General features: G+C 41.3%; 1 protein-coding gene across 1 annotated transcript; it reads left to right on the top strand.

The window, feature by feature from the left end:
- Positions 1–7,247: 7,247 nt before the first annotated feature.
- LOC130203039 (C3a anaphylatoxin chemotactic receptor-like) lies at positions 7,248–11,618 on the top strand. Its single transcript, XM_056428963.1, has 2 exons — positions 7,248–7,642; positions 8,584–11,618. Exons 1-2 carry the CDS (start codon positions 7,511–7,513, stop codon positions 9,466–9,468), a joined length of 1,017 nt encoding a protein of 338 aa, XP_056284938.1. The 5' UTR covers positions 7,248–7,510; the 3' UTR covers positions 9,469–11,618.
- Positions 11,619–12,853: the final 1,235 nt, after the last annotated feature.

Here is a 12,853-nt window from a genome sequence, read left to right as displayed (position 1 = left end):
TAGAATTATTTTTTATATTGTTGACTTTTTTTGTATTTGTCTAATTTTGGGGGGAAATGTGCTGACAATTTTTGGGGAAATTAAGTTCCTTTTTTTCATCAACATTTATTTTCCTTTTTTTGATTTAGTTTTTTAATTAGTTGACCTTTTTGGGGGAAATATGTTTAAATTCTTTTTTGAAAATATGTTGAAATTTAGTATTTTATTTGTAGCCATTTTTGTTTTTATCTGTTGACATTTTTGGGGACAAATTGTTTACATTTGTTAATTAATAAAATTAATTTGTCAAAGCGATGACGTAGCTCCCTTAACCAAAAGGACACTCGCTCGTCTTCCTCGTAGCTCTTCGTCCCACAGCCTGTGAACTTTTCTAGATATCTCTGTATGGCTTCGTTGTGACCGACTGGCTCTCGCAGTATTTACGTGTGTTCTGTGTTTCATCGTGGCCATATTGTGAAGACCAAAACAAATAAATAATAATAATTTTCAAAAGCCTTTGTAGTGCATTACAAATGTGCAGGTCTGTGGTGATTTGTTCAATAATCTGAAAAGGAAAATAAAATACCCAATAAACCCGGAGAGGGCGGAGTTAAACGAGGAGACGCTGACGATGACATCGTGCAAATAAATAATCGAGGAAAAACTGTTTTAAAAACTGCGATGCCGGTTTAATTATTTTTGAGGTGGAACTAAACTGACCTGCGATGTGACGCTCTATTATGTTTTAGTTTTATACGGATTAGGGTGAAACACCTCCATGTACGGTGCTATTCTCTGGTTTACGGGGGCCTGATTATTGAAAATAAATTGTGTTTTTCATATTTTCATATTCACATTATAAAACACCAGACAGAGCAGCAGGGTTTGTTTTTCCTTCTACTGGCTTCAAAATCTGGCCAATCACAAAGAAGCAACTCCAACCTCTGCCACTAGAGGGAAGCAGACACAGGTGAAGTCGATGTTTGCACACTGACTGCTGGGAATCTTTATTAGTATTAAATACTTCTGAGGGTTATCACTTACACAACGCTAACACACACACACATTCATACTATCATATATGTATTAATATTTATTTTTACATTTTATATTTGTATCTTGCTATTCTATTTGTTTTGCCTTGTTTTTAAAGGTGCTTTATAAATAAAATTATTATTATAATTGTAACCCTCTCACATATCTACACTGTATACATGTGCACGACATCTATAATTCACAGAGTTTTGGAGTGAATACACATCTAATGTTTTCCTTTTTGAGTAGAAATGGTGAATTTAAACGACTAGAGGTGTGTGTGATCGTGTGATCGTGTGAAACCGTCTTTGTTGGACGACTTCCTCTCTTCGTGAGTTCAACATTTCCGTCGTGACCTTTTTGCGACATCGGGACGCAGCGAGCTCCGTTTAGAGCGACCCGATTGGCCGCGGGGGACAACGAAAGAGTGAAGGACGTTTGAAGGGAAGGGAAAAAGCACCCCCCCCCCCCCCCCCCCCCCACACACACACACAAAGTGATTTCTTTAACCGGAAGTGTTATTTCTGGTTGAGTTTTCCTTGAGGAGAAATGAAGAAGATCTCAAAGTTATCTGACGTCAGAGCACACGGTCATCGGCCCCTAACGGAGGAACCCGATTGGCTCTCGGTCTCCGTGTGATTAACACAAGACGGTCATCCGCTCGCTCGCTCTCTTTAGGTGTGTGTGTGTGTGTGTGTGTGTTAAATACAAGGAGACAAAGTGTGTGACTGTGAAGGAAACAAGAAGCATTCAGACAGGAAGATGCAGCCAGACACGCATGACATAAAACCAGAGAGAGAGAGAAAGAGGAAGGGTCTGTGTGTGTGTGTGTGTGTGTGTGTGTGTGTGTGTGTGTGTGTGTGTGTGTGTGTGTGTGTGTGTGTGTGTGTGTGTGTGTGTGTGTGTGTGTGTAAGAGAGGAAGAGGAGGAGGGTGGGGGGGACGTTAACACACACACACACATGTCCAGCTTCTGGTAATAAAACCACTTGAAGTCAGTGACACAGGGTAGCTTCACTGTGCATGAACACACACAGACACACACACACAGACACAGACACACACACACACACACAATCACAGACACACACAAGATGCATCTCCACTTCTGTCTCGACTGAGAGCAAAGCAGCCGACCTCGCCGCTGCGTCAGGACGGTTTGTATAACTTTCTTTATTTGTTATTATTAAAAGATGATATTTAAAACATAATTCTGAGGAAGTTGTTCGTGGTTTTGAACAATCGGAGATCTAAAAAAACCCATTTCTGGGCGTTTAAAGAATTATTTCATTCACTTTTTAATTCATGACTTGGAAAGAAATACTCACGAAATGTAAAAATAATATTTTATTTAGGGCTGTCAGCGTTAACGCGTTAATCTATGAGATTAATTTGGCCGCGTTAACGCACTAAAATATTTTAACGCAACTTTGTTTACTTCCGGTGTTCGTTGAAGTTTTTACACTCAAACCGAGTGTCAAGCCGCGGCAGTACGGTTTAACACTGTTTCCATTTTTAAAACAATTATTTCTCCGCGACAATAAGGAGCATGAATCAGTTGAACTCGTGGATGAATCAGTCGGGTTTCCTCCTGCTCCTCCTTCCTCCCGTCTCCCCCTCTGATACTCAGAGGAACGAAGGGGCGACGTGTCGGGGGACGCGGCGCGGAAAGAACTCGTCACACGAAACCTTCAACGTGATTTGTCAATCCGTTTGTCTGTCAACATTTTGCGAAAAAAACAACCAATGAACACTCAGTAAATCACAAAGGACCTCCCACTTCACAGGTGCGGCTCATTAGCAGCCTGTCAGTCAGAGAGCAGAGAACATGGCGCGAGGACAATGTGCCTCACATTGGATAGAGCTGAGATTGTTCTGGAATGTTTGATGTATAACACGTGGGTATGTGTCATATGCAAACGCCTTTAAAAGGTGAATTTACATGTTTTTGTAAAATGTATAAAATGCCCCCAGCCTCCAGAGGGTTAACGTGACATATGTGAATGTCAGTCAGTTACCAAGGCCACTGGTTCTGCTGTGTTCAATGTTAAAGATGACAGGACCAATGGGGTCTCAATATACTTCTTTTTTTTTACTAATCTGAATGTTTCACTGAAGAAACAATTTATCATCCACGATATTAAATACCTCGCTGGCACTTTATAGGTAGGAGCCTCTTTGAAAACACAGCTCTGTGTGAAGTTTTGTCTTTAAAAAGAAGAAAAAAAAACTTTTAATCGCGATTAATGAATTTCAAAATGTGCGATTAATTAGTTAATTTTTTTTTATCGATTGACAGCCCTAATTTTATTTAAACATTTTGTAATGTTGTGTTTTACTTTTTTATAAAAATAGAAAAAAAAGAAAGTCCGTCACAAATTGTTTTATTTTGGTAGTTTCCACACGGATAGTATTTTTCGAGATATCGATCGTGTTCGATTATAACTGTTGACTTACATCGCCGAAGGAACAACACTGTTATCTAGAATTATATTAATTAAGTCTTTTCTTTTTCATGTGTGCACATCCTGTTGTATATCTCTTGATTTTAATTATTATCGTGGAGCTATTTGAACAAATGATCGTATCTAATCCTATAAGGTCATCATTTAATAATTTGTTTTCTTTACTTATTTAAAAAAATTTAAGCAGCTTTAATCGACTACTCCGTGTTTTTATTATGGATTTAAAACATTTGTAAAAATTGTAAAAAATATTTCAGATAGCTACTATATCATAAATACATATGCACTTAGCTCCGCCCTCTTGTGTCAATTATGACTGCAAAAAAAAAACAATTCATGATGGTGACGCACAATGTCTCCCCCCACCACCCCCACCACCCCTTTTATTTGTGGCCTCTTTGTTCACACCACACCCATCTTTGTACGTGGAGTTGTTGTTTCAACTCACACTGATGACATCATTTGGAAACCATCCAGCTGAGTTGTCTGATTCCGATCAACGAGTTCATCCTTTCTGTGGAAGAATTAACAAATTAAAATGGAAACTTAAAATCTTTCTGCACCTCAACACCAACAACTGAGTCACGGCTGAGAACGCAGATGCCAATCATACATCAATCATACATCGCTAAGCCGTTGTGCACGTACATTTATTTTGGCTTATTTTTAATTTTACAATAACGTGAACATTCTTCATCGCTTCCAATGGCACACACCCATGAATTGAATGCATTGTAAGGCATTAAACAAACACACATCTTGACATGCAGACAGGCCGAAACGCGATGACTCAGCTGGTTGTATTCGACTCCCTCACACACGCCTCTTAAGCAGTGGTGTATAGTAACGAAGTAGAAGTACTTCGTTACTTTACTTAAGTAGTTTTTTTTTTATCTGTACTTTATTTTACTACTTATATTTCTGTTTACTTTTACTTTTACTTCACTACATTTTGCAATGAAAACTTGTACTTTTACTCCGATACATTTCCCCTGAAACGGTATCGTTACTCGTTACTACGGAAAAAAATAATCATGAGAAACATCGTGGACTGTTGTGGAACACGCCGCAGCGCACCTGAACGCAGCACGAGCACCAGGTTGGGGTTCAGGGGCCCTTGCTGCGTGTTTTCTGTTCCCAGTGATGCCCAGGATGCTAGCGAGCGAGCGGCTACAGATACGACTCATTTCATGTGGAGCAGCAATGGAAGCTACTCGAAGAACCACGGGGACCAAGATCAACGTCCGTGGCCATATTTGGGCGAACTCTTTTCTTTGGTCGGAGTGAAAGTTTCTTCCTACCGGATGAAGTGCCTCTTATGCCGACCGAAAGCTACGGAGATACTGGCCTTCAACAACTCACCAACCTCAGGAAACACATTGAGGTAAATTAAGATTAATCCCATGAGCCGCAACGTTAATGTTTAGTCATCATAAACCTGTTAAGATATCTAGCAGTGTTGTCCTCAGGATTGAAGTAAATTATATCTTTGGCAGGAGAGGTGGGGGGCAACAGTGATTGTCCTACGCATGTTGTACGTTAGGCTAACGTTCGCTAGCTATCGTCAATTAAATGAGACAATCAGCGTGAGTGGAGTAGACGGATCTCTAGCGAGTTAATGAGCTGAAGAAGTGTTGACAGTTGTGAGAATGTGTTGATTTGAGTCGTCTTAGCTATAATATAATGCTAATCATTACAGCATTATTATAATTATTTGTATTAATATTATAAGAGTGACGGTCCAGTAATGGCGACGATATTGATTTGGGACTGTTGTTGTGTTGAACTACAGAGATACAAGTACATATTCACAAATCAACTCTGGATGCACGGACAGTGCATGAAACTAAATGTATAAACCTCAAATTAAAACAAACTATTTTGGACAAAACTTTAGGTTGGGGTCATGACATGTTAGGAAGTGTTATTAATTCTATCATGTCTGTAATACTCTCACTTTATTTCAGGAATGGACTACATCAAGCAGCACATGGAAGAACCCTCCCTGCAGCTAGGTGATGCCACCAGGTCCAGTTCATCTGATGAAGAGGACTTCTTCTTCGTCATCTCAAGCACATGACAGCAGCAAACAGCTGGATGGAGACGTGGATCACGTTGACTTGCTGAAATGCTTCCCAACTGTGTGCTGCTGTCTGTGAAGCTAGACACACTCTACCTGCACCATCAGGGCCTGTGAAGCTAGACACACTCTACCTGCACCAGGGCCTGTGAAGCTAGACACACTCTACCTGCACCATCAGGGCCTGTGAAGCTAGACACACTCTACCTGCACCAGGGCCTGTGAAGCTAGACACACTCTACCTGCACCATCAGGGCCTGTGAAGCTAGACACACTCTACCTGCACCAGGGCCTGTGAAGCTAGACACACTCTACCTGCATCAGGGCCTGTGAAGCTAGACACACTCTACCTGCACCATCAGGGCCTGTGAAGCTAGACACACTCTACCTGCATCAGGGTCTGTGAAGCTAGACACACTCTACCTGCACCATCAGGGCCTGTGAAGCTAGACACACTCTACCTGCACCATGTGAACGGCTCTTCAGCATCGCAGGACTCATCTTCAGCCCCAGAAGAGCGACACTGAAATCTGTCCATTTTGAAAATCAACTTCTTTTGAAGATGAATAATACATTTTTCACTTTAAAGTGATGATTTTGGTTCTGCTTTTTTCTGTGTTAATCGTGTTTTTATATTTTAGTAATTTCATAGTATTCATATATTGCTAAGTTCATCCAAGCTCATACTCCTTGTTCATGGCGGCCACAGCACCAAAACAAATAAACTTCATAATTCTCAAAATTCTGACCCTTTTTTTATTTTATTAACAGCATTTACTTTTACTTTCAATACTTAAGTACAAAAAAAATCAGATACTTTCATACTTTTACTCAAGTAGTATTCTCATAGGTGACTTTTACTTTTACTTGAGTAATTTTCCAGTCAAGTATCTTTACTTTTACTCAAGTATGACTTTTGGGTACTTTATACACCACTGCTCTTAAGTCACCTCTACTCATCAGTCTTTTTTTAGAGCGTTAAACAGTGAAACAGGAAGTAACATTTCAACCCCCGCTCGGTCGAGAACCTTTTAGATCATCTTTAGTCCTCGTTGTGCTCCCCGAACAGAGAAAACAGGAAGGAAACACAACATAAGCTATTCTTAATGATGATGGCAAGATGAAGCAACACAAACTCAATTAAATCGAAATTGCAGGTGCCTTGTTTGTCATTAAAAGCATATGTACCCCTAATTACGCCCAACTACCTTGTGATTGACAGGTCTGTGACACGGCGTTGATGAATCTGGGAGTGGTCTGTGTTTTCCTCTTACAAGTTTAAATCGCTGAAAGATAATTGTAACATTTTGTTCGCCCCAAAAGATCGGTCGTTCGGCTTTCAGTTGTACTTCTGGTTGCAAAAAGAGAAAAAAGATGATGACGGCCAATAGCTCCAATGACTCCGATGACTCCGATGGCTCCAATAGCTCCAATGACTCCAATCACTCCAATGGCTCCGATGACTCCAATGGCTCCAATGACTCCAATGACTCCAATGACTCCAATGGCTCCAAGGACTCCTCCCACTTCCTGTCTCCCTATTTCCAGCGCCACAGCCACCTTTTATACATGAAGTTGGATTTCGGCTGATACAAGTTTCCTGCTAAGTTGTTGACTAATATATCTGTTATATATATTTAACAGTGTCATATAATATGAAACTGAAATCATAAAACAGTATTCGTAAATCTAGATACAAATCTAATCCATCAAATCTCTTCTTCCGCAACAAAATTCAAGCTTCATGCGCAAATTAATGAATCAAATCAAAAATTTTGCTCTGAAATTGCTTCATTTATTGCTTCACATTAAAAGCATTAGCTTACATTTATAAATAAAAAAGTGGATTTATTTTGGTCATCTTGGGGAAAAAATATTTTTTTCAAAGGTACAAAATTATTGTTGAATTTGACCATTTAATCGGTAACATTTAGATTTCCTGTTTTCCAGCCATGTCCCTCAACGCCTCTGTGGACTTGGACGCCATCATGGACCACGTCTCCGTCGTCCTCTACAGCCTGACGATCGTGATCGGCATCACGGGGAACTCCCTGGTGATCTGGGTGGCCGGGTTCAAGCTCAAGGTGGATGCACAGAAGAGTTGAAAGTATAAAAAATATACATGTTCGCCTGAAGCTCTTTGTCCTGTTCTAAATATATAATAATATACAAGTTAGAAAGTAATGGCTCACGCAGCGACCGATAATGTAAATTGTATTTTTTACCGGAAAATGGCTTAAAATGTAAACCTACTTGGATATGACTCATTTAAAAAAATCTTTTCGGGTCCAAAAAGAGCCTGATTTAATTATTTGATTTTGTATTGTTATTTTATTCCCATTTAAGTTAACATAGGCTGTAACATTATTTTATTTTATTTATTTTATTTATTTTATTTATTTTATTTATTTTATTTATTTTATTTATTTTATTTATTTTATTTATTTTATTCATTTTATTCATTTTATTCATTTTATTCATTTTATTTATTTTATTCATTCAAAGTGGCTTGGTGGTTAATGACACATTATTTTTAAGTGGTATGACAAATTCATAATCACCCATTTAGTTGTGCTTTAGAGTGATGGAGTGTATGACACAAGAAGCAAGTCTGATTTTGTATAATTAGGAGTGTCAGATTGTGAATATCACACTCCTAAATAGATAGATACTAAATAGATAAGTGAAAACATATCCTGCATTCTGTCAATCAACTTTAGACTTTTATACTCAAGTTATTTTTTCGCCCAACCATGATGTTTTTTAAACGATTTTAAATCTGCGACGCGTGATTCAAAACAAAGTTGTGGTCATTTCGGTGACACCTCGTTGTTTTTGTTTTGTTTACCCATCAACCCCCTCGACCTCCTCCGGACACAAACTTCTGCAGACTCCTTTAAGATGTATTCATGATACGTCAAAAGCTTTTCTTAGGGATGGTATGAGAATAAAATAGGTTACAATTCTCGAAGCAATTCTCCTCGTTCCCTTCCTTATTTCCTTTCCCTGTTCTCTCCCTCCTCAGCCGAAGGTCACTGACGTGTGGTTGGTGAATCTGGCGATCGCCGACCTCGTCTTCTGCGTCACGCGAGTCTTCTCCCTCGCCAAGAAGCTCCTCTCCGACGACTGGCCCTTCGGCGTCTTCCTCTGCAAGTTCAACGGCTTCTTCAAGTACGCCAACATGTTCTGCTCCGTCTTCCTGTTGGCCGTGATCAGCCTGGACCGGGCGCTCTGCGTCTGGCGGCCCGTCTTCACCAAGCGCCGCCGCACCCTGCGCGCCGCCAGGGTGGTGGCCGCGTGCGCCTGGGCCGCCGCCGCCGCCTTCAGCACGCCTTACTTCGCCTACCGCCAGGTCTACCGGAAGGACAACGTGACCAAGTGCTCCCTGGAGGTGAAGGAGCCCGAGGGCGCCGGCGGCGTCAAGCTGGCCCTGTACGCCGTCCGCTTCCTGTGCGGCTTCCTGTTGCCGTTCGCGGTCGTCCTGACCTGCTACATCCTGGCCGGGATCGGCATCCGACGCACCCGCCTGGCGGGGAAGTCCCGCCCCTTGCGCATACTGGCGTTGCTCGTCGTGGCCTTCTTCCTGTGCTGGGCGCCGTACCACTGCCTGCTGCTGGTGAAGATGGTGGACGGCAAGAACGCGGTGGCGAGGGTCTGGCACCCTCTGGCGAGGGGCGTGGCCTACTTCAACAGCTGCGTGAACCCACTGTTGTACTTCTGCACGGGGCTGGACGTGAGGGGGCGGTCCCGGCAGAGTCTGGCGGCGGTGTACCGCCGGGCTCTGGCGGACGACGGCGACGGACAGACGAGTCGATCCAACGAGCGCTCGCTGGACGACAGCGGCGGGTCCCGGCGAGCGTGCGTCGTCACGGCGACGAGAAGCCGGACGACGGCGGTGGACGAACTCTGAGTGAAATCGTCTTTAACGGCACAATTTATGAATTAGACTGAAAACTAAAGCGTACTTTCAGGATTCAGAATCAGCAACTTTTTATTGCGATGTATATTTTCACATACAAGGAACGTGTCATGGCCGCCGGTGCGACAATAGACAACGACATTAACAACAATCAACACAGTTCAATAACTAGAACGGGCTCTCGGTAGAGCGCATACCTTCGCATATCACAAGATTGGGCATTGAATTATGAACATTTTGGCATAAGTTACATGCCAATTGGATAAAAATTGACCGCGCTACGGTAAAAAGAAGATTTTGACATTTTGATGACTTTAACCTTGACCTTTGATCCGATCGATCCCAAAATCTAATCAAATGGTTCCCGGATAATAACCAATCATCCTACCAAATTTCATGCGATTCGGTTTAATACTTTTTGAGTTATGCGAGTAACATTTTCAATGCGAAGGTAATTAATGACATAAATATAAAAGTATATTTAAAATATAATAATGAAAAAAAGACATTCAGTCATCAGATACAAAATAACGAGAAGAGTCGTCCAACACATTATATTTATTTTACATTCAGAGTGAGGATACATCGTACTCAAACACGATCATAATACAATAAACAACAACATTCATATGAATCATCGCATAGTCATTGCGCCTGGACTTTCACCCAGGAGACCGCTGTCCATGTCCCAAGTGAAGTCAACATGGACTTTATGTATTTTACTCAGAAATCAACCTAAAAAATAAGAAATTGGAAGTTAAAAAAAAGAAATGTGACAAAATACTGATACGTTCAGTTTGAGAGTTGTTTTAAAGAGACTCCTTTTTTATGTTTACCCTACTGTAAGTATTATTTATTAACACTTAAAACTGCAGCGCGTTGTTGTGAATAAGCGGAGATCATAGAGACCAGCGTCAGATTCAAATGTTCCTGTAATGTTGTGCATGTGATTAAAGTCGCGGATGGAAAGTGGAAGTGCGGCGAGTCCGGTGGTGAAGGAAAGAAGGAAGGAAGGAGAGGAAGAGAGACTATTAAAAGGAAAGCCAGGAATAACTTGATGCCTGTTGTCTGGTCAGGGGTCAAACTCAAGGTCAGGAGAATTAAAACAATCCAGTAAAATCCATGTATGTAAAACTATATTTTCATTTTCTGCCACCGAAGATGCACAAAATGGGTTTAATGAGTGTAACCGGAAGCTGAGCGTTTATGGCTTTCATGGTCGGCATGCGTGGATATAAACGATAATAAAATGAAGCTGTTGTCGGCAACCAGCTCATGAAACACGGCTGCAGACGAACGTCACTGAGAGTCGGACTGTTTATCCAAAAGTCTGCTCTGTAGGCTTCATGGTGATTCTGTTTCTACGCTATGAAGCTGACTTCTCTTTTCTACCTTTTGTACATTTCTGTTGTGCATACTATATTACTTTTGTAATTGCGATTCAAAAGAAACCGTAAACAAGAAAATTAAAGCTTTTTCAAACGTGTCAAAAACGGGATGCAATAAAATGCTGTTCATAAGCTGTCTTTGGACATAAGTTAGTCAAGTTCCATATTTAAAGTTTGCTGATTTCAAAAGCGCAACCAGGACCAGTGGCGGCTGGTGGAATGACTTTTTTTGGGAGCAAACATCCCAGAATGATTCAATGCAAAACACGCAGCCTCCGTCCACTCCCTCGTTACACATTTCTCCCCACTCAGTTTACCCCCTACACCGGTTCTTGCTGACGTCTCCCCCCTGGTCATTCTCTAATCGGCATAGATCCTATCTGCTGATGGATCATCGAGGTCTGGGTCGTGGAATTCCTGCTACCGACTACGCCACTGTCCTGTTGAGACTCCGCCCACTCCGCCTCCCCACCGCCATCTGCCTGATGGATCGTGGAGGTCTCCATCGTGGAATATGCCTACTATGAACTATTCATACACTCTGTCATATTCATTGAATGTATTTAAACTCTAATCTGTCCTTCTGGTCACATGACATCTATTGTTCTGTCCATCCTGAAGGTTTCTTCCCTTTTTTCCCCCTGAAGGGTTATTTGGGAGTTTTTCCTGATCCGATGTGAGGTCAAAGGTCAGAGGTCAGGGATGTCTATGTGTACAGATTGTAAAGCACTCTGAGGCAAATTAGTAATTTGTGAAATTGGGCTATACAAATAAACTGAATTGAATTGAAAAGTGATCTTGTCCGAGCGTCCCGGCCCTTGCTCTACAATCTCCTCTCTGCTGGTTACTGCTGGAGCAGCACAAGGACGCTGTGTCTATCTACGTCTTGCGTTCTTGTAACTCATGTTAGGGGGAGGGATGTGTTTGCGCTCTAGGTCATCTTTGCAGTTGTAATTTAAGCCAAATATAAAACTACGCACAACATACTTTCCTCTATATGTGGAGGCAGCAAACAATTAAAACAAATTATCTTCCACATTTGGCGAGCCAGCCAGGAGGGGTCCGCGGGAAACCGGCCTGAGCGAGGCTGCCTTTGCTCTCTCACAGACCGACCGAGCCAAGATGTAATCATTTATTGAACCCCACTAGTGTAAATGGTAACGTGATTTAATTGTGATTGGACTGTGGCATAATTGTTGTTAATACAAATTTACTCATTTATATATTTAATCATGAATTGGCTAAACTGCTTCTTAGAACCGCCTTTTTTGGGCCAAAAATATTCGGCCCCAGCTCAGCTTGGATGGAGAGGACGAGCAGGGAAAGCAGTTATTTTGCACGGATATCCTTTTTTACAAATATTACTGAGAATATTCCATATCTCAAACAAAAATATTCACAATATATTATTTATATTATATTATAATTTAAATGTTTGTATACCTTTTCTCCTTCTTTTTTTGTTGTTGCTCAAGGTAGGTTAGGCCCCGTGGCCCTCGGCTCCAGCCGCCACTGACTAGGGCTCAACTCGGTTATGACAGAGAAACGTGCAGCTGACATGCGGCGTACGTGTAAAATGCAATATAATCGTGGTTTACAATCTTTGAAGAACCACTTAAGGAGACTACTGTGCAGCCCGTGTCACTAAAATGTCAACACTGTTATGCAATTATTCCACTTACACTCTTCGAACCTGAATTTCAGGAGAGCGCCGATCAGCTTGTCAACGCCTCAATGTTGAAGCCGTAATTAGAATGTTGCGCAACACCCAAGTGCTAAGCCAGTTCTCGTTTGTCTTTTAAATACCGTAGCTCTTTAATAATAATCATAATAAAAAGGTAGAAAAATACCAGGTAGCCTACGATTGTTGATAAAGTGGCAATCGTATATCTTTCAAATTATTTATTTAAGTTTCAGTTTTTTTATTTTTAGATTGTGGGGTTAATTAAATGTTTCCCTCAATGTTTGCAATCGGTTAATTAGTGGAG

The sequence above is a fragment of the Pseudoliparis swirei genome, chromosome 1 (assembly GCF_029220125.1).
Source record: "Pseudoliparis swirei isolate HS2019 ecotype Mariana Trench chromosome 1, NWPU_hadal_v1, whole genome shotgun sequence".
Taxonomy (NCBI): Eukaryota; Metazoa; Chordata; class Actinopteri; order Perciformes; family Liparidae; genus Pseudoliparis; species Pseudoliparis swirei.
This window is presented reverse-complemented; position numbering and strand designations above follow the sequence as displayed.